General features: G+C 46.6%; 1 protein-coding gene across 1 annotated transcript; it reads left to right on the forward strand.

Moving 5' to 3' along the window:
- Nucleotides 1–9,089: 9,089 nt before the first annotated feature.
- On the forward strand, nt 9,090–19,994 carry KIAA0895 (KIAA0895 ortholog). Its single transcript, XM_014541086.1, has 6 exons — nt 9,090–9,213; nt 13,476–13,619; nt 14,205–14,337; nt 14,842–15,147; nt 16,350–16,447; nt 17,300–19,994. The coding sequence occupies exons 2-6, from the start codon at nt 13,488–13,490 to the stop codon at nt 17,459–17,461; spliced, it is 831 nt and encodes a 276-aa protein (XP_014396572.1). The 5' UTR covers nt 9,090–9,213; nt 13,476–13,487; the 3' UTR covers nt 17,462–19,994.
- Nucleotides 19,995–22,915: the final 2,921 nt, after the last annotated feature.

Consider the following 22,915-nt stretch of genomic DNA (forward strand, 5'->3'; position numbering starts at 1 on the left):
TCCCAGCATTTAGTTCTGTATAACGTTTCCGCGAGACAGGGCTCATGGTCGTCCGGTGTTCTGAGGAAGAACAGAGTAAGAGGAAATGCCTAATTCTAATACTAGGCATCACTTCAAGGCATTGCAGTACCTAATAAACCACTTTTTCTCTGAATATTTTAAGTGTAAAACTAAATTCCTTTCCATATATTCATGGTCTTGATTTTGCACTATTTTATTTCAGTTCCATGGTATAAACTAGGGGGCAGATTTTGCTCGGCCATGCCATTGCTGGGGTTTATCTCATTGCGATGTTGACAGGAGGCACAGACAGTTACAGGATCCAAGATCTAAGAGGCCACTTAAATTGGCATTAGATTTTTTAAAATGTGATGTGATGTAGATGCTATTTGCATCTTAAAAGACAATGAAAATGTTGAAAGTGACTTAAAAATGCCATCCCATCTTTTTTTCTTGGAGCAGGGCTCCCAGCCGTGGCTCTGTAACATTGAATTGATAGAGAACGGTTGGTTGTGGGGCTGTTCTGTGCATGGTGGAATGTTTAGCAGCATCCCCTGCCTCTATCCACAGGTGCCAGGAGCAACACCCTCCCTTACCCAGTGGTGACAGCCAGAAATGTCCCCAGACATTGCCAAGTGTCCCCTGGAGGGCAAAATTCCGCCCCCCACCCCCCCATTTGAGGGCCACTGCCTTATACAGTTAGATTCTGTCAGAGTGATAGTTATTAGGTAACAATTTAGAAGTAAAATCAATTAAAATAACTTCCCCAAGGCATAACAATCATTGCAGAGAGAATGTATGAGTACGATAGTATTAGAAAGCAGATGTTCTGACCAGCTAGTCAGCGATTTTTTTATATGCAGAGTTGGAAGTCTGAAGAGAGCTTTATAAAACAGTAGACACAGACCTCTTGCCTCAACTCTCTTCCTGTAATTTAATGCAGTGCGTGTATCAATCTAGCGCTTCATGTTGAATACCTTGAGAGAGAGAACTTGGCAGTGAATTTCTATAGTTTATTAAAAACTCAAACAGCCATTTGAGACAACTCAGGCCTCACATTTACAGCCTCTTTAAAAAGAATTGACCAGGTCATTTTTCAGAATAGTTTCCCCATTTCTTTGACATAGTGCTTGACCAGTTAGGATGATAGCTCCGGAGCCCTAGCTCAGCTTTCATGGCCATACAGAAAACCCAATTAGGATGGCCAGACGCTTTATGGAGAGCATTTAGCCGAGAACATGCCCCCTCCCCCTCACTATCCCCTCACTCTTCACTGATGCCCAGGAGGCCCGGTCCTGGCTAGCAGGAGAACTTAGTTATTTGTGGTGAGAGTACTGATGGAAATGTGCGTGCGTTTGATTTTTCAGCTCTAGAAGCGCCATAAAGTTAGGACAAACTGGTGTTTATTTCAGGACTGAGCAAGTAAATGTTTCTGAAATCACTCCCTATGTGATATCTTACGCACTTTTGACTTATTAGTCATGATTTCATATAACCTAAATACAACATTGTGGTGTAACTGCCGATTAGGAGAACTATAGTAAGAAAGTTGTGTGTGCTGTGTATGCCCTATATGCTGTGTGAAGTGAAATCAAGTCAGAAAAGGTTTCTGTGCCTTCCCACAGCTTTTTAAAGAAGATAGTTTATTATACTAAAGCCACGAAAATGTTGGTGGTAGAATGCAGAATTAATTGCTTAATGTTAAATTTACCTGGGAAATCCAAATTTAAAGATTCTAAGTATTTTCCCATTTATGTTATTTCATGGAGTATTTCTATAGGAGCTGAATAAAATAATTGAATAAAATAATGATATTGATCATTAACACCGGCTGCACTGGTCTCAGCACTTAAAAGATTAACTTTGTTGTTCCTCGCACCAATACTATAACGTATGTAGCTTATTATCCCTTTTTACAGATAAGAAACACAGCACAAAGTTCAATGACTTGGTCAAGGTCACAGCTACTGATAAAGATTCAATTCAGCTGAGCTCCATTCCGAAGTCCACGTTCCCAACCATTAGGAAAGGCACGACACTGTTACAAACACTATACGACACAAATTCAACATGAAGATCTCATTTAACAGCAGTGGCACATTATCTGGTAGCTCACTCAAGTTTTTTAAGTTTTTATCACAGACAAGTCTGTAAATTTTGGTCTGAAAAGACCATATTTTACTAAAAAATTGTTCGAAAATAAGAAATAAGACATCGAGCTCATTCAATGAGTAGCAAGTGCTGTCAGAAACCAAATAAGACTATGTCAGTTTATGGTTTCTTACCGCCCCTATTTTGTATGTGACATAGATGTGATCGATGCGTCATCTGGAAATGAAGCTCCTTTGTAACAAAAGTGAATGTTTAAAATACCGGAGACCAACGTCTTCTTGAGCTCAATGTGCGGACTTATGGGATGAAACACGTAGGCACAGTGCTCCCGTGTGTCCTGCAGCCGTAGTAGGCACCTGCCCTTAACACTTGTCTTCAGCACCACTAGTTGTTTCGTCTTTTAAAAATATTTTTAATTGATTTGAGAGAGAAAGAGAGGGGGAGAGAAAGAGAAACATCCATGAGAGAGAAACATCAATGGGCTGCCCCCCCACACACACCCCCTACTGGGGATTGAGTCCACAACCTGGGCATGTGCCCAGACCTGGCATCGAACGGGCAAACGGGCAATCTCTCGGGGCATGGCAGGACACTCAACCACCTAAGCCACGCCAACAGGGCAACTAGTTGTTTCATTTTCTTATGCTGGACTGGTATGACTTTTTCTCAACCATCAGGCATTCAAATCCTATATTTTTTCTCGCCTCTCAGATATTCTCTTCCCTTTGCTACATCCTTGCATGATCAGAGCAGCGAGCAAAGACGAACACAATGTCTCCGTAAGGAATCATATAGTTTGTGTCGGGGAGGCCATCATACAACAAACGTAAGGCCGCAGCCATGGCACGTGCTTTGAAGACCTTCCCAGAGGCTCCTGAGCAAGTGGTGTTGAAGTGAAGGACGAGGAGAAGTGTATCCAATAGAGGGGAGGGAAGAACTCGCCAAACACAGGGACAGTGTGAGGAGGTGCTGGGTCTGGAGGGAGAGGTGAGCGTGGGGCTGATGCATGAAAGGAAACTCCAGTGGACTGAGTCCGGGAACTGTGCAGGGCGCAGCCGCGGCAGAACTGACCACGAGTGACCACGTGTGCCATGGTGAGGGGTTTTGTGTTCATCTTAAGTGGAAACCAGGGGGAAGTTCGCTGCTGTTCTAGATGGTGTTTAGTGCTTCTCTCACCACAATCATCATTTCTGGCATTATAGAACACTCTGCATATTTTCAACTATAAAAAAATAACACCACAACAGTTTCTGACCAAAAAACAAGTGTCACGTTATAAAGAATCATGGCCACTAACAGAGTAACATGAGGTGCTCCTACCTGGGATGGTGGCATTTTTAGGAATCCTGGAATACAGTTGTGTTCCTCAGTTCCTGAAATTGTAATAGTAGGATCTTTTCGTCTCATTTTTCAACTTACAGTTGGGAAACTATAGTGGGTGCTGTTGGATTTAGAGATGATATAATTAACTAGAGGCCCGGTGCATGAAATTCTGCCTCTCGGCCCTGCGGCCCTGCCCACTGGTCATTCTGGAAAGTCGTTCTGCCGTCCGGTCTAATTAGCATATTAGCTCTTATTATATAGGATAACTTTCCTATTATAATGCAGACAGTTGGGGAACAAATGTGTTTTCAAAGATACTGATTTTTCATAAATCATTTTAAAAAATTAAGGTATAACTTACATTCATTAAGGTTCACAAGTCTTAAGTGTTGTCGCCTGATGAATTTGCACATATGTAACCACTACCCAGAACAAGATGTCAAACATTTCTTGCACTCATTACCCTGGTACCTCCTCCTAGTTATAACCCCTCCCTCAAAGCTAACCACTGTGCTAACTTCTGGTTTTGAACTAGATGTAAATGGAATTATATGGCATGTGCTCTTGATCTGGTTACGTTTGCTCAGTATTACCTGTAAGCTTCATCTGTATTGTTGCTTGCAACCACAGTTTGTTCTTTTCATTGCAATATACTATTCTATGGTATGAATATACCACAGCTTAGTCATCCTTTCTACTGTCCACAGAGATGATATCTTTTGAGGTTTAATTAATTTAATCCCCAAATAGGATAAACACTTGATCTTATTTGGGGATTATTTTGTTTGGCTTAGCCTTTTCTTCTGTTTGTCATGGAGCAACCTGTTGTTTTGTGGTGAAATTACCCCAGGTTCTCAGGTTTCATAAGTATTAGTGAACCATATAAAATTGTCGTCTTGTGGGTCAAAATCGGTTGAATGGTAGTTTTCCACTAGGCTTTGTTTCTGGTGATGTAATCTTCCTTTCAGCCCGGGGCCTCCTAATTACTGTGAAACCTCACCTCTTCACAACCCAGAAACACTGAGAGCCAGTGCGCAGTGCTCCCCGCTCCCCGCTCCTCTAGAAGAGGAATGAGAGGCACTGATGGGCTTGGTGATTAGACTGATGTTACAGAGAGGCAATTGAAAGCGCTGGGAATGGACGCCAGGGCTCCTGGAACCTTTGCTCCCATTCTAGATACAAACGGAGCTTTCATTGTGTTGGTAATCTCAGCGCACTCACCTAGTTGTGTGAATATACTGAGTATCATTCTAATGCAATATTTCCCTTTTTGCCTCAGTTTGAGTAATCAGGTTGGGATGAATGATTTCTTTGATCAACAAATCATGTTCATTTACACCCCCCACCCCTGCCCCGGTTCTAGTGCAGCAGATTTCGAATGGCTCAAATGCCACTTTAGTGACTTTTAATATGAGAACGTTTGATTTTTTTAGTTACCTTATTACGCTTCAGAGGGAAAATGAGTTACACTTCCCCCAAAGTTTAAATTTTTCGGGAAAGAGGAGTTAGAATAGGATGTTCTTCAGTGAAACTCCTGATTGGGCTTTTACTATGTTCTTATGCAGGTTTAAAGGTCATTTTTCTTAAACAATAGTATTTAAAATTACAAAAAACTTTCAGGTTCTCTAATACTTTTCATGCAACTGAAAACAAGGTTCGTGTGCCTACTGTGAAAAATTAATTTATATCCTTCTTGTGGGAGTGACGGGCCACCTGCCCACGTTCATGAACTTGGTGGGATGTCAACATTTGGCAGGATTGGCATTTACTAAATCAAAACCCCGGGGGCGCTCCCAGACTTGACTCAGCAGATGGGGCTGAGAAAGGGCCGAGGCTGAGGCTCTCAGGCGGACGATTAGCACGTGAAGGGAGATGCTGCCCCTGCTGGGAGGGGCCCTGTCACACGCTGTCGCATGCTGCCATCTCTCCGCCCCGCTCCTCCTGGAGGGTTTGGCAGATGGTTCCGGACTTCCTTAAAGTACCCTGGAGTGTGCAGGCTGTTCGAGGTGGGACAGAATTACGAAGGAACAGGTCACTGGTGCTCTATGACAAAACAGAAGAGCTCTGTGAGCTCCCGCTTTGGTCACAGAGCTGCTGAGTCTTAGGAACCAAAGAGAGCACTTTTCCTTGAATGTTCATTTTTAAAAAATCAACACAACATAAATGTAATAACTGTCAAAGTTAGAAATTCCTCAGAGTAGTTTTCTGCGTTGACTTTCATTGGGCAACTTCCCCTCTCTTCAAGCGAGAGCCCCGTTACCTCCCTCGACCTTCCTGGCCGTGCCCAGTCCTCACCTGACTTTTCTAGGTGTTCGATCCCCTGTTCTTATCTCAGTTCTCTTGCTCTTTCCCTTTTAGTGTCCATTTCAGTCTTCCTTTCTTATCTCCTGAACTCCTGGTGTCTTTGGAGAAACTGACCTTGCCCGTGGGCGTTGGGGCTGCAGCCTGTGACCTGGTGTTCCTTAGCCCGTGTTTGCCCGGCCTGCCCAGCTCAGAGTACCAGTCGGCAACACTTAAGTCCGAAACCCGAGGAACCGGGACCCACCCACCGCCATGAGAGTTTCGTTTGTCCCGTTTATTTTTGGCTGGTTGTTAGCATTGATTGAATGGCTTCTTTATGCAGTCAACCTTCAACTTGACCTGTGCAGTCTCGCTCCTACCTCTCACCTCTCAGCTTGGACATGCAGTAGTTTAACCCCCGCAAGTTCATACTTTCATGTTATTGTCTAGACACCAGAATTCAAACTTCACATGCTGGCCTAGAAAATGTTAAGTAGGACTTTTAAGTACCTTACATGTTTGGATTATTATCCACTTTTGACCTGATACTGTTTCTTTACCCTCAACCCTATGAATTTCTGGACTTTAAGTAAACACATTTAGAGCAAATGTCTCTACCTTGGCACTGTCTTTGGATGAATATTTTGTTGCAGGAGCTGTCCTGTGCATGGAAGGATGTTTAGCATCATCTCTGGCCTCTACCCACAAGATGCCAGTAGCTCCTCCCCATAGTGTGACAGCAGAATGTCTCCAGACATTGCCAATTCCCCATTATATTTCCACTGGTGCGGTGTCTCCTCATGTAAATACAGAATGCTCCCAGAACTACTAACACCTGCTGACCTACCGTGGTTGGAGAGTGGCATGTTCAAGGTCATGCTGTCCATTCAGTGTACATTTACGGAATGTCTGCCAGATCCCAGGCTAGATGTTGGAAAGAAAGAGAAGACTAAGACACGCTCCTGGTACCTATCTTAGTACATCAGTATCCACATTACCACGTCTTCCTGGGAGCCGTGTTCTCTGTAGAGGAGAAGCAATGCATGTTGCGCCTGCAGCCGAGTTAATCTGAGTATCTGTGGATAACTGAATGAGTGACCCTACACGAGAGAATGAGCATGGATCCTGTGACCAGACACACCTTCATTCAAACCACAATTTGCTGTTTATTACTCTCATGTCCTATAACCTTGAGCCAATTACTTAACATCGCCGAGGCATGATATAACGTACAGTTTTGGTGTGAAATCCCAAACTCACATAAGTATGGCAGCAGATGATGGCGCTATTGTTGTTATTATTTATTCCTACTTATTGTGGAAAGGATCCCTGAACGCCTCATCTTGAATGGGTGAGTGACAGATGTGTGTGGATAAATAATTTTTTAAAAAATGAAATAAAGCGTGTCTTTCTTGGCCAGGCAAGCACTCGTCCAAGTCAGCCACCATTGAACTTGCCTCAGCGGGAGGGGCCCAGGGTTGAGGGCTAGAGGCACCACGGTCCAGGAGACCTGGGAGTGAGGCCTGGTTGAGAACCACGATGCGTCCCATCTGCAGAAAGGAGTTAGAACAGGATAGTGACCAGACTATGCCAGATGTACAGGTAGGACGTTTTCTGGAGCCTCGTTCAGACAAGCAGAATGAAGGCAAACGCAGCCGCTGTCAGTGTAGACTGAAGCTGAAAGCCCTGAGGCTCTGCTGAAGCCCCCTCATCGGTTTCTCTTCACCTTGCTCTCCTCCTCTCTCAAGTCTAGGTTATAGCTCCTGCTTTTCACGTTTAAGCTTCTACTCCCTTGTGTTACTATCAGGTCTTCCTAGGACTGCCTCGCCTTTGGAGCCGGATTAGAAGCTGGTTGAAGGCAGGAACCATGCATTCGTGCAGATGTATTGTAAGAATACTTAGTAGTATTCCGAGTATTTGTGGAAAGAAGGGGTGCAAATCCAGTCTTACAGCAGCACCTGAGCAGCAGTATATCAAGTGATTCTTGTCTCTTTAAGCCACTTGGGAGGTCTAAAGACAAAGTTGACTTCTCCTTAATTTGTCACTTGATATGCCGGTATCTATGTAATAGTCATTACAATTTTTTTTCAGACATGGCAAGAAAAATCCTTGATTTTCTTTCATCTTAATCTATAGCCTAGAATTAAGAAAACCAACCAGCTAATATTGAGTAACATTACTAAAACATGCTTGAACATACGCACATCATTTTTAATCTTAAAAGTGGTTTTCAAGGTCAATAAGGCAGTGTTATTCTTCCTTTACCGATGGCTACCTTTGTATAAACTATCTGATTTCAAGATTGTATTGACTCTGAAGGTGACTCGGGCTTATGAAATCCCCGTTCTTTGGTAGAGTTGAGTATTCAGATTATTTGCATGCGCTGTCTCACATCTATATTAAACCTTGATCATCGAGATGGTTTGGAGCTGTGGACCTCTATAGATCACTCAGAAGCGACAATGTTTAGCATGACCACAGTTTAGTAACGTCTCCTTTTAATGCTTAAAAGGTCTTTTCTAAAGATGGTTGCACAGTTATAAAGTCTGCAGAACCTTCAGCACCCTTCCCATGTCATCAGCAACTCGCTTCATGTGGTGTCTTTGTTATTTCTTGTGTTTGATTTTGTTTACGGACACAGAAAAGCTTCACTGGCCCGAGCAGGAGCTGGCCCAGAAGTCCGTGCTGCACGCAGAAGAGGCCGTGGCCGCGGACCGCCGCAGGAGCACCTCCCAGTTACCGCCCGGGATCCTGAAGGACATTTTCACCACTGGCACCAGTAGCTACAATGTCCTCCTCCAGAGCAGAGAGGAGAAGAGGCATCCGTCGCAAAGGCGGCCTTCCTCCGCCCAGCCCAAAAGATGTAGGAAGCCCAGCAAGTCTCCCTGCTCGCCTCACAGCAAAGAGCTTCGCAAGACGAAGGCGCTGGTGCCGGGACTGAGCAGCGGCGCCTGGTGCTGCCTCGACAAGCAGTCCGCTGCCCTCATCACGAGCGCCCTGTCGAGTCCTGTGGCCTTTACACATGGTATCTCTGTTACAGGGAACGGCATAGCCCTGACACCCAAATCCAAACACAAGGTCAAGCAGCATCATTTCTCCCCTCTCCCCAAGCCGAAGCCGCAGCCCCCGCCGCAGCTGTGTCGGAGTTTTGAGAAAGATGATTCTTCTGGGAAGAAGTTTTGTATTCTGACTGCCATAAAGCCCACCAACCTGGAGAGGGAGAAGCTCAGGTTCTTCAAGTCCGACTACACCTACAACCCGCAGTTTGAGTACTCGAACCCCTCTCTGCCCAGCGTGCTGGCCAAGCACAGCCACGCGTCGGACCGGTTCCTTAAGCAGGTAAAGCGCCCCTGCAGGAGCGGTGTTTCATGGTTACGTAGCTAAACAGTTATTTGCCGTCTTATAAAAAGAAAAAAGACTTTAAAAGTATTGCAGTTGTTTACATGTTATAGTTAATCCCCATCCTGTCCACCTGGACACGTGACAAGAAATTTCCAGGTAAGTGGCACAGCCTCTATGTAAACTCCTTCACGTTCCATAAAGAATCTGTTTCATCGACTCCGTGGCAGGAAGACTCTTTTATTAGATTTTTGTTGTTGTTGTTAATCCTCTCCTGAGGATATTTTTCCATTGGTTTTTAGAGAGAGTGGAAGAGAGAGGGAAAGACAGAGAGAAACATGGATGTGAGAGAAACACATCCATTGATTGCCTTCTGTTCAAGCCCTGACCAGGGCCCGGGCTGGGGAGGAGCCTGCGACTAAGGTACGTGCCCTTGACCGGAATCGAACCCGGGACCCTTTGGGCCGCAGGCCGATGCTCTATCCATTGAACCACACCAGCCAGGGCGGGAAGACTCTTTATGAGGAAGAAAGCTTCAGATCTGGCTCCCGGCTTTCCTGTGGGAGTTACAGGCCTGGGCCATTAGTGAGCCCACAGGCAAGTGCAGCCCTTTTCCATTTGAGCGGAGGAAATGGGCTGACTGGTTCTGCTTGGCTCTGGACCGCAGTCTCCGGTTCTCCTGGTCGGATCCCACCCCCAGCTGGCTCAGGCCCCACACACATCGGGGCCATGAGCTTTCTAGTGCTTTGCTCACCTAGTTTATCATCATCAAGTCAATATGTAGGCGCTCATTTAAAGAAGAAAAGGATGAAAGTATAAAAGTTATCTTCAAGGTTCGCCAATCCTATGTGACTGGCATGAGCAGCACTTTCCAGAGTCCCGTTCAGACACGCAGCCCATAGCTCCGTGGCATGCCTGTTAGGGCTAACCTTCTCAGGTACCTGAGCTTCACCTGCAGGGCACGGTGCGACCGGCAAAGGCAGACGTTTGGTGAAGTTAACCTTGCACCGGCTGTTCTGGCGCAGCAGGCTTGGCGTGGCTTTGTCGGGGCTGCACGGCGTTGGCAGGCTGGGTAGCACGCATGGCTCCACCGGCCTGGGCTGTGTGGCCTGTGGTAGCGTTTCTGCCGCATGCGGTTCTTTGGGTTTGTGCCAGCAGATTGGGTGGTGTTACAACTGACATGCAATCTGACCAATCATTTAAGCCATTAGGTAGAGCTTATTTTAAGATTAAAATAATTTTAATATTGCTATCTAATTTCCTTTGCTAGAAGAGACCTTTTCTACCACACCTCTGTTTTTTTAGAGGGCAATCACTTTTTATTTAAATGTGCTGAGATTGTGTCAAACATTAATTTAAAAAGTCAGCTGTTGCTTTTATTCCTATTTTGGCAATCACTTTGTGATTTTTTTGGTGGAAATTGCAATTGGTTGAATGTGGGGATATCACATTTCAAATTTATGATAATTATTAAAAAGCTGTTTGCTTTCCCCTCCTAGTGCTGAGAGGAAGGGCTGAGATTTATTCGCCAACACGTTCTAATTTGGAGTCCCACCCCAACCCTGCCAGTCGGGAGAGGTTTCCCGCCACTAAATCCAAGCGAATGTTCTCTCATTTCTGTGGGAGGTGGTGAGGGAGCATCTGCAGCCGCACAGACTGGGAACTGACATGACTTGGCCTGTGGCTCCACAATCTGTGCTTTCACCCAATTCCCATGTTATCCTATTCCTTAGACTGTATTTCTCAAAATAACTGTTATTTGCAAATACACTACGTTTTTGATTACCCATATTAATGGAAGGAAACCTTTATATGGATTAGCTCAGGTGGAAAGGTCATTCCCTGCTCCCTCCCTGGACCGGCTGTCGCCAGGGCAGCCCCCTTGCTCTCCTGTGGTAACAATGCCACCCGGGCCACAGGTCTGCAGGAGGGTTAATAAAGGGAGCAAGCATGGTCAGAGGAGGAAACGCAGTAATAGAAGGAGCCACCAATGGTGATGTGAAAAGGAGCGTGTAGGAGGAGGTGATGTTTAAAAACAAACACCTCAGTGAGAATACACCACTGAATTGACTTATAAAGAAGAAGGCTTTTGAACCTTTGATTTGGTCCCAGGCATCTTGCATGGTAACCTGTGGGGGGAGAGATGCAGTGAGGAAAGACGAGGGACTAAGTATTGAGTGAAGACAGATGTTACAGCCAGTGACACAGGCTTCATTTCTTATGAAAAGATCTGTCCAGGAGCAGAGCTATGTGACTTTTACATATGGCCCCGGAAAGCAATGTCTTGCTTTTAGAGTTTAGAGTAGAAGTGGAACAGGTGATTCATTGTTGTTTAATCCAGTATTTTCCAGCCACATTTGGCTACGGAGCCCTTTTAAAATGATACCTTGTCCACCACTTTTCCATAGAAACAGTTTGCACAGCACTGGCCTAGGAAAGAGGACTGTGACTTCCGGGGGTGACCTCCTGGGGTGATTCAGGATTGGGGGGGGCTCTAGATGGTAGAGTTTATAAAAGGGGGGAATGAAGGGAGGGTTGGAATTGAGTGGAGGTCAAACCAATGACCTTAAATTCTAAAATTAAAACTCAGCCTTTAATTCTGTTGAAACTTAAATACGATACACAGTCATATGGGAAATAGACAACAAACCCATTCAGACTCTCTCCCTGTCGCCTCTTTTTCTCTCTAACTTTGTCCTCACAACAACCTTGTGAGGTAAGTAGGGCAGACATTTTCATCTCCATTTGCCAGCGGAGAAACTCAGCCTGAGAGGGAGGAATGACATGCCTGGGCTGTCACAGCCCGTGAAGGGCAGGCGCCAGGTGAACAGGCCGCCTGGCCGCCCGTCTCCCGCCCCGTCGCACCCGTGTCCCTATTGCACCGAGCGACACGGCAGCTGAGCAGGGAGATGGCTTTAAGCACATGACTGGTGAAGTGGCTCGTGACGGATGGTCAGGTTTCCAGCCTGCTGAGCCGTGGACAGAACCAGCAGGCCAGCCAGCAGCAGGTCCCTCACAGAACGTGTCAGAAGCTGCTTGTACCCGAGACAATGCTGCACAGTTTGTACGGATTTTTCATTTCCTGGGGTAGTGGTTTAAAAGTTACACAGTGCCATTTGATGAACTATTCCTTTTTATTTATTATTATTTTTTTAATGTTACTTTTTAAAATAGATTTTTATTGATTTCAGAGAGGAAGGGAGAGGGAGAGAGAAACATCAATGATGAGAGAGAATCATGGATCGGCTGCCTCCTGCACGCCCCCCCCCACTGGGGCCTGAGCCTGTAACCTGGGCATGTGCCCTTGACCGGAATTGAACCAATGACCCTTTAGTCCACAGGCCGACGCTCTATCCACTGAGCCAAACCAGCTAGGACTGGACTATTCCTTTTTAAATGACAGCTTAAGATAAAAGTCACATGCCATGCAGTTCACCCACCGACAGTGTACAGTCAGTGATTTTCAGAATGTTTAGAATTATGCAACATCACCGCTATCCAATTCAAGGACATTTCACCACCTCCTCCAAAAAAAACCCTGTACCCATTAGAAATGACTCACCGTTTGCCACCAACCTCTCAGCCCTAGGCCAACACCAGTCTACTCTCTCTTTTTCTATGGATTTGCCTGTTCTGGAGATTTCATATAAATGGAATCATTCAGTATGTGGTCCTTTGTAACAAGCTTCTTTTACTTAGCATAATGTTGTCAAGATTCATCCGTGCCGTAGCTGGTATCAGGGCTTTATTGTTGAGTAATACCCAAGTATGTATCTATCACATTCTATGTACCCATTCATCAGTTGATAGACATTTGGGTTGTTTCTGCTTTTTGGCTGTTATGAATAATGCTGCTGTGAATATGTGTGCACATTTTTGTGTGGACCTATGTTTTAAGTTATCTTAGGTGTACACCTGGTAGTGGGTCATGTGTAGTTGGTCATATGGTGGTAGATTGTGTAGTAGTGAGTCATTTGTGTTAAAGAGAAGCGAACACATTGGAATCTTGAAGGGAAGGCAGGGGAGGGTGGGTGGAAGGTTATCAACCAAAGAACTTGTATGCATATATGCATAACCCAGACAATAGGGTGGTGAAGGCCTGGGACAGAGGACAGGGGTGGGTTGGAGGGGGTTAATGGGGGAAAAAGGGGGACATATATAATTATTTTCAACAATAAAGATTTTTAAAAGAGAGAGAAGTGAATACAGAAAGAGAGTAGTATTTGTAACTACAGGTGTTTGTGAAAGTATGTGCAAGGGCGTGAAAGCTGCTTAGGATCAGAAAGAGGCGGTGCCTCAGTTGTATTTTCATTTGGGATCAATAAACACAGAAAGTCACGATAAATGAGAGTATTGCCGGCTTATTACTCCCCTCGAAGTAACGGGAGGCTGTTCGCTTCCGCGATCTCTTCCTTCTCCAGTCCATCAATATCATGGAGCTGACTTTGCAGAAATACGGAAGCTACGAGAAGTTCGAGCAGGCCACGGGAGGGAGCCTGCTGTCCAAGAGTCGGATCTGGAGCCACGTCAGGAAGTACATGATGAAGGAAGGCTGCCTGGGGGAGGTGAGTCCTGGCGCGAGCGCTGTGGGCACGTAGCCCTCCTCAGGGCCCGCAGCGCTGGCTGCAGGCTGTGTCTCTCCAACCCTGTCTAGCTCCTTAAATTAGTCACGCAGATTTCTGACTAAATACTGGAAGTCTGATTTCCCATTGCATGGAGTTGTGTTTAGTTTCTTTTCTTACCGCCATTCCTGTATCGCTTGTGGGAATAGGTGAGTGGTTTCATGAAAACTATCAATGAAGACATTGCCCTGGTGGCCCCTCCCATTGGAAGCCAGGTCCTGGCGTTGAGTGTGGACATAGCTCTGGCCCGCAGTGAGCAGGCCTCCGCCTGCACCCGCCCTGCGTCATTGCAGCCGGGCTGAGCGCAGCGGGACAGGGCCTGGTCGCTCCTCGTGTCTTCCCCGCAGAGCCCTTGCCTTCCTTCCAGTCCAGGAAGGGCCCTGAGGTCCCACAGGCTCAGCATCGGAAGGGCCAAGGGACCGGCCCTCAGTTCATCCTCTTGGTTCTGGGAGCATCGGGGTGTTCCTGGGCTTTGTTCCCCCACCTTCACAGTTGCTGATGTCTCTGTACCTTCCCTGTGGCCCTCAGGTCGTGGTCCACCTCACCGAGGACCTGCTCTCCCGCGCCTCCATGACGGTGGTCAACGGCTGCCCCACGCTGACCATCAATGTGTCCACGGCCCGGGAGCACTGGCTGGAGGGAATGCTGAGGCACGAAATCGGTAGGGCGGCCCCTGCACCGTCCCGCGTCGTACCAAATGAACTCCACAGACACACTCTTTGTAATGGGGTTTCGTAGTTGTATTTGGCAAAAAGCAATGGAGTTAGTTATTAGGCTTCACTTGAACTCGAGCTACGCTGATTAATGTCCCATTTCAAGTTAGCTTCTCGGGGCCCTGTGCAGCAGCATTAAGCTTAAAAAGTCACTGACGCCAGGACTTCAGTTCCTTGACCTTAAACTGAAGGAACTGAATGACCTGATCTCTGAGATTCTTTTCAAATATCGTCTATGATTCTTCCCTTTACAAAAATACAAAAATAACCTCTTCCGAGGAGCCCTGGGAGCCTGGGGGGCGGGAGGGGGAGGGGGGCAGTGTGCTCCTTCCCATCAGAGGCTTCCGGCGGCTGGCTTCTGCTGTTGGGGTTGATTTGGGCTGAGAACGGCTGGCAGGGTCTTGGGGAAGGAAGTAGACTGGCGTTTCCTGCGTCCATGGCCCCTCCCGCAGGCACACATTACTTCCGGGGCATCAACAACCTGCAGCAGCCCTGGGGCAGCTGGACGGGCCGCCGGAAGCACGAGCTGAAGCCCAACAACCCCACGGAGGAGGGGCTGGCGAGCATCCACAGCGTCCTGTTCCGGAAAGACCCCTTCCTGTGGCGGGCGGCGCTGCTCTACTACACCGTGTTCCAGGCCAGCCGCCTGTCCTTCTGCCAGCTCTTCCAGGACATCGGGAAGTTTGTCAAGGACCCCAACACGCGGTGGGATTACTGCGTGCGGGCCAAGCGGGGCTGCACCGACACGGCCCAGCCAGGTGGGTGGCCCCGGGCCATCGGTCCTCTGACTTGGGGTGAGGATTAACAGGAAAAACAGGAGTGATGAATGTGCCCGCTGAACCCTCGTTAAACACGACACAAGCTTAGTGATTAGGAACCACTCACTGGGGTTCACCAGTTGTCCCTAGAGTATTTGAAACCAATTCCAGACATCTGTCCTTTTACCTGCAGATACTTCTGTACGCGTCCCTAACCGATAAGGACAACTTGTTCACAACCCCCGGGCTATTAGCATAGCTAACCAAATCCACAACGTCAGAGCACAGGACTCCCGAATACAGGCTTAGTGATTAGGAACCACTCACTGTGGTTCACCAGTTGTCCCTAGAGCATTTGAAACCAATTCCAGACATCTGTCCTTTTACCTGCAGATACTTCTGTACGCGTCCCTAACCGATAAGGACAACTTGTTCACAACCCCCGGGCTATTAGCATAGCTAACCAAATCCACAACGTCAGAGCACAGGACTCCCGAATGGTGGGTTTCAGTCCACTTAACAGCAACATTTAACCAATTCGCACGTTATGTCATGGTGGGAGGAGGGTTTTCTTTGTAAATGAACACTTTTTTTTAAAAGGATCAGATCTCACGAGCTGTTTCTGCTCATCATGTCTTCATCCACATTTTTTTTTCTATTTATAAACCCCATATTCTTTAAAACCCAGTCCTAATTCTGGATTTCTTAGGGAAGAACAGTATCAGAATCACCTACAGTTATTTTAATGGTGTGTGTTTTTAAACTAGCAGTTCTGACATCCTATGCTTCCACACTGCCCCCGTGAGACGTCCCCCGCCCTCCCCACCGGACACCCGCATTGCATCATGGGAGTTAAGGCTGCAGTCGGAGGGTGGGGTGGGGGTGAGGGTGGGATAATTATTTATAAGAGTCATACCATTTAAGTTACCAGTGCTTCTTTATAATTAGGGGGAAATGCTATTTTAATTATGGGGATGGGGACCTGGGGAGGAGAGATTCTTAAAAGGGAGCTGCTGGTCTCCGTGTGATCCTGGTCCTTGCAGAGACCTCACATTGGAAGTTTCACAGACAGAGCAGCTAAACACAGGACACGTGGCACCTTAGAAAAGCCTCCTGTACAGGCCGGTCCCTCGACGGGATGGTCAGCACCTCATTCCTGGGCGCTGTCTCGGACATGGGGTAACACGCTGTGGTCCCTGCAGGCTGCTTCAGTAAGGACCAGGTGTACCTGGACGGCATCCTGCAGCTGCTGCGGCACCGGGACTCCATCGACTTCCCCCTGCTGACCGCCCTGGGCAAGGTGAGTGGCAGGGAAGGCGCCAGGCGCCCCGCCCCCGCATCGCGCAGCACTGCCGCCCGCCGCTTTGTGATGCCATCAGGCGCGGGTTCAGACTGCTCTTATCTGTGCTCGGAATTAGCTTCCTCAGCGTGATACAGGAGGGAAGAGATGTGTTCTCTCACAGAACCAAACAGCAAAAGTTCCTTGTGGACAACAAGAGATAAAGAAGGGAATAGGAAATGTGGGGATGCGGTATGTAGTTTCATTTATAAACATCTTTTTCTAAAGCATTTGAAAGCAGTCTGTAGGTATAACACTACCCCCCCCCCTTAAAAATATTTTTATTAATTTCAGAGAGGTAGGGAGAGGGAGAGAGAGAGAGAGAAACATCAATGATGAGAGAGAATCATTGTGCATCTGCCTCTTACATGCTTCACACTGAGGACTGAGCCCGCACCTGGGCATGTGCCCTGATTGGGTTTGACCCCAGTCAGGGCACATACAAGAAGCAACCAATGAATGCATGAATAAGTGGAACAACAAACTGATGCTTCTCTTTCTCCCTCTCCCTCCCTCCCTCTTCTCTTTCCTCTTTCTCTCTAAACTCAAATAAAAGGGTCCTGGGCTCAATTCTGGTCAAGGGCACATGCCTGGGTTGCTGGCTCGGTCCCCAGTAGGGGGCGTGCAGGAGGCAGCCAATCAATGATTCTCTCTCATCATTGATGTTTCTATCTCTCCCTCTCCCTTCCTCTCTGAAATCAATAAAAATGTATTTAAAAAAAAATAGTCCACATACTTACTACCCAGGGAAGAAATTGCTCTTTAAATGTGACTGATAGTTACATTTAAAACTGACCCGCCTCCGTTCCTCAGGTCTCCTATGAAGACGTGGATCGCTTGAAGGGACTGGGCGTCACTGAGAACATGAGGGTCCCACAGTTCCTGCTGGACCAGGAGCGGTACATGGAGCACTTAGAGAAGATCATGGAAGTGAATGAGCTGACGGACAGGGAGCTCAGAGACCTTATCTGTTAATTAGTATCCTTGCGAGCAGCGCGAAAGTGTACCCTTATATTCCCATTTGGTGCCTCAGCACCGGCAGATTTGTAAAGAAGGACTGTTTACACGAGTTTCTGCAGACTGGTCGGCAGTATTCAGCGGAGTGTTTAGGATAAGTACAAACCTGAAACTGTTTCCTAAAACGGGTTCTACAGGCTGCAAGGGAAGTGACCTGTTTTCATCTGATTCCATCCGATTCTCAACGGAATCAGATGAAAATACTACTGATGAGCGTTTTTGAAGAATCTTGGTCAAACCGAGCGGTAAACTTCTGCCTGAGCACCAAGACCAGCTTCGGCCATAGCCTGCCTCCCGTGCTGTTCACACGCCACGGTTACGTTTTATTTTACGAGGATGATCATTATTCTCCTCTGAAAAGTTAGTTTTTTATGCCCCCGAACAGCTCCATCTAAGGTTTCTTATTTCTCTTATATGTTAAGTAATGTTAAGGGGATGGGGACAATTTGAAAAGTTTCATTAGTTCTTTACATCTTATTTTTTCACCTTACCAGTTTGTAGGAACTCAATTAGAGAATTGTGTCCAGTTATTCCTTATCTAAACTCTGTTTTCATTCGCTGAAACATATTATACCCCTTGTAAATGTTAACCAAGGTTTAGGGTCTCTCCCTCTCTATTCCTTTATAGAAATGGTAAGTACAGGTTCCAGAGAGGTTTGTCTACGTACATTGGAATAGTTGGGGAAGAGGGAAGCTACTCACCTTCTCATTAAATGGAGCAACAAACAGGACAGGTAGGCTGACCCACTTCCCATCGGAGCCAGATGTCAACAAGTAGCGTCTACAGTGCACCTGACCTTGCTCTGAGAACTGGCATTGCCGGGCCCTGCCATCGGCTGAACCATCCCTGTGATTGGCTTGTGTCCTTGATCAAAACCTTTGGCTTCCCCAACCCAACAGTGACATAGTTTAAATTTCAAAAATGAGAGTTCTGATTGGCTACATTTCTCCTGCCAAAAGCTTACCCACTTGGCTTTGTAATTTATTTTGATATATACTTGCATATACATACTTGGGATCAAATGGCTCTTCAAACAACTTATTTTCATGATCAGAAAGAATACTGCTCTAGATAGCCCATTCAGAATTGCTATTGTAACAAAATTGAAGAATAAAGACCCCCCCACCCCCAAAAGTAACCCACACAAAATTGCTACTGAAATTTCTACGCAAAGCTACCTGAGAGTTTATGTTTACCTCACTTCAGGCGTAAATATGGTGCTACGATGGGTGGGTGTCCACTGACAGCCTGGCCGTCATGCTGGGAAAGACTGGGCACCCTCCCGCAGGCCGCAGGCCGCAGGCCGCAGGCTGGTGTGTGATTGTTCTCCTTCACGTGGCCACAAGGGCTTGCCTTAAAGGAGATCGCTGCAGCAGGCAGGGTGTGGCTGGTGCCTGGCGCCCGGCAGAACCCTGCTTCCCCCTCAGGGGCCGGGGGCCAGCCCTCGGCCTGGGGTGGGGCTGCACATCCCCGTGGCTGGCCGTGCGCTGGCCTCACACACACACACACACACACACACACACACGGCAGCACCACTGTGGACCCACTGCTCTGCTTCCTTGTAGCGGAGCCCTCCAGGCTCAGCTTCATGTCTTGTCTCTGATTTCATCGTCAAACTTCTCCAAGGTGACTGTGGAAAGTGTCTGATTAGCTGGAATAGAAGCATAGGCAGAAAGGGCAGGATCTGTGTCCTGTGACTTAAGCTCAATGCTCGGGAGCTGAGCATCTGTGGGCAGTGACACGGCTCCCCCTGCGGACGATTCCGCTGCAGAGGAAGGTCCAGCAGCCCTCAGCTCCTGGGTGGGTGGCCTGAGTGTTAAGTGGGTGACATTCTCTGTCTGGTTTGGGAAAGGGAGACTTTCCTGCCTTACGGCTTCCAATAAAAGCAAGAAACGTGAGCACCATCCAGACAAAAAACTTTAAATCACACCGACTGTCTTGGGACATTTTAAAAGTTAGCGAACCAAAAGTAGTTTCAGATGCGCAGAAAAGCTAAGCTTTAAAAGTTGGGATTGAAGATTTAATTAAGGTACTTCTCTTTCCTGAGATAGAATTCTAATGTCAGTTTTATTCCCTAAATAAAGGTTTAATAAATAAACTATAGCAGCAGTACTTAGGGGAATAATTGAAGATCACATTTTAGAATTGTAATAGTTATTTGTCCTAGACTATTGATGCTTAGGATTTCATCAGTGTTGTCTACTGAAATTCTAGCAGATAGGATCAAATGCACTTCCTGATGCACTGTCTGGTTTTCACACAAGACAGGATTCAAAGTGAAATTGTTGGCAAACAAAATTCCATAGTCTTCATTTCTCTATATTTTCACCTTTGTAAACATGTTTAAAATTTGTATGGCTGGTTTTGTAAATCTTTGGGCATTTTGTGTCTAGATATAAACAAGAGCACTGAGGTTCTTAGTGGAGTATGTGACTATATGTGCATGCAAACTTCTGTCCTTTGGAACCTAATTATATTTTTCTTGTGGAATTTCTGGGTTGCTGTGTGGTGATTATTGAGAGGAGCATGGATCACGTTGAGCCTTATTTATAGAGAAAGGTTACATTTGCCACCCTCCACTTCGCCCCAGTTAGTGCAGCTTGTATTCTCATGGGAAAGGAGAGAGGGATCATTCTGTCTTTATTTACTGCCCTGTTCATTGAGTAAATTTTGTTTAATTTTTTTTTTATTGATAGAGGAATAGAGAAGGGAGAGAGAGATAGAAACATCAATGAGAGAGAATCAGCATTAGCCAGTTTGGCTCAGTGGATAGAGCATCGGCCTGCGGACCAGAGGGTCCCAGGTTCCATTCCGGTCAAGGGCACATACCTTGGTTGCAGGCTCCTCCCCAGCCCAAGCCCTGGTCAGGACTCATACAGGAGGCAACCAATCAATGTGTTTCTCTCACATCCATGTTTCTCTCTGTCTGTCTTCTCCCCAAAAATCAATGGAAATATATCCTCAGGTGAGGATTAACAACAACAACAACAACGAAGTTGCTACACAGCAAAGAAAACACAAAAAGACAACCTAAGGAATGCAAGAAAATATTTACAAATCATATATCTGATTAGTTAATACCCAAAATATGTAAGGAACTCCTAAAACTCAATAGCATAAAAAACAATCTGATTTTAAAATGAGCAGAATTGAGTAGATATTTTCCCAAATTAGACAAACAAATTGCCAACATGTACATGAAAAGACGCTTAAAACAGATAAGTGGAAATCAAAACTATGAGATTTTATAATAGCTGAGAGAGGCCATTATAAAAAAGATGAGATTGAGTGTTGGTGAGGATGTGGAGAAAAGGAAACCCTTGTACACTGTTGGTGGGAATGGGAACGTCCCCCCAAAATTAAAAATAGAACTACCATATGATCCAGCGATTCTACTGGGTATATATTCAAAGGAAATGAAAACAGGACATCAAATAGATATCTACAGTCCCATATCCATTGCAGCATGACAATAGCCAAGACAACCTAAGCATTCGTCACCAGATGAATGGATGAAGATGTGGTATGTATCTACAATGAAATAGAATTCAGCCCTGAGAAGGAAGGGAACCCTGTCAGTTTGGACAACGTGGATGAGCCGTGAGGGCCCTACACTAAGTGAGATAATCGGAGAAAGACAAATATTGTATGACATCACTTACATGGGGAATCTAAAAAGGATGAACTCATAGAAACAGGAGAGAAGGATGGTTGCCAGGGGCTGGGGTCATGGAGGCTGGGGAGATGGTCAAAAGGTACAAACTTTCAGTTCTTGAAGATCTAATGGACAGCATGGGGAGCATAGTGAACAATACTGTATTATAGATTGGAAATTGCCCAGAGAGTAGATCTTAAACGTTCTGACCACAATAAAGAAATAGTAATTATATGATGTGATGGATGTATTAACTAATACTATGGTGGTAATTATTTCATAATATACGTGAATCAAATCACCACACACACACCTTAAGCTTAAACAGTGTTATATGTGAGCCGTAGCTCAATAAAGCTGGGGGGAAACAAGACAACTTCACTAGTTGTGTGTGTGTATTGTGTGTCCTTCCAGAGATAGTTTATGCAAATACTCTGCTGTACTTTCAGCACAAATGATAGATTACTACACGTTATTCCATATTTTGAATTTTGCATTTAATAGATCTTGGAGATTATTCTATGACATGAACTCTTTAAAGTTATGGAGGTCCTTTAAAAAAAAACTAACAGGTGGAATATCAGTGGCTGTCAATTTCAAGAGATTGTGAGGCTCGGGAGACCTTTTCCTTCCCAAATGGGGATGAGATAAACCTGAGAAAACCCCAACACCCTATATATTCAAGTTCTGAGGCGCAGCACATATGTAAGGACCTAAGTGTTTCTATCTCAAATTTAGATAAACCAGATATTTGGTTCTCTTGCCTTTTAAAAATAACCCTGATCATATTTATAGTTTATAACTGTATTATGTCCAAGAAAAGCAAGTAGCTTGGCTCTCCCAGGTAAACGGGCTTCCTGGATTTAGGAAGACTGATCCCTTCTGGAGTCGGAAGCTCTGATTTTGTGTGAGCTCCCGCCAGCCTGGGTGAGCGGCTGCGTGCCGCTCCACAACCGCCCACTAGAGGGACCACCAGCCCTTGTCCTCATTCTGGCTGCTCTGCCTCTATTTTCGGCTGGAGGCCCTGGGAGCTGGTTAATCTTGCTGGCTGACCTCAGAGCCAATCCCAAACCTGCACACTGCCTTTCAGCAAGCACGGCTCTTCTGGGGAAGACATCGCCTGAAAGGGCTGGAGAGAAGGGGTCCTGAAGTCTCCCGCATGCCTGTGGCAAAAGCTGTTTGCTCTTCGGTCCGATTTCAGTCTCCCCCTGACAAGTTTGTCACAGAACTCCTTGAGCTGAGCTGAGCTGAGCCGGGGACTGTCGTGTACCTGGGCCACCACTGGCCACTGCTCAGCGGGGCAGCAGCTCACTCAGGGGCATCGCCCAGACAGTAGGACGCCCCCTCCTCTCGGCCCTGATGGAAGGGATCCCAGTGTCCCTGCCCGACCCAGCCTCCGGACACCAGTCCTGCAGCCGCCTGGGTGCCACTGTCCAGCCCAGATGCCAAGCCCAGCCCTCTTCCTGCCTTCCTGCCCTAACACACATGGAGCTCTGGAAACCTCCGCGCTACCTGTGGAAGCGAGGGCCACGCGGAGAAGCCAGCTGGCTCAGCCCGCGGGTGCTTTGAAGGGTGACCTCCATTTGTCTCAGGGCATCCCTGAGGCTGATAAACGGACCCTCTTCCGGACAAGCCAGCCCCATCAGGCTCACCCCACACACGTGGCTCCAGCTCCGTGGAGCTGAGCTTGGGGGAGCCATGCACCCCAGCGGCTGCCCCAGCTGGTCAGGGCAGTGGGCACTGGAACCCACTGCAC

The sequence above is a fragment of the Myotis brandtii genome, unplaced genomic scaffold, assembly GCF_000412655.1.
Source record: "Myotis brandtii unplaced genomic scaffold, ASM41265v1 scaffold260, whole genome shotgun sequence".
Classification (NCBI taxonomy): Eukaryota; Metazoa; Chordata; class Mammalia; order Chiroptera; family Vespertilionidae; genus Myotis; species Myotis brandtii.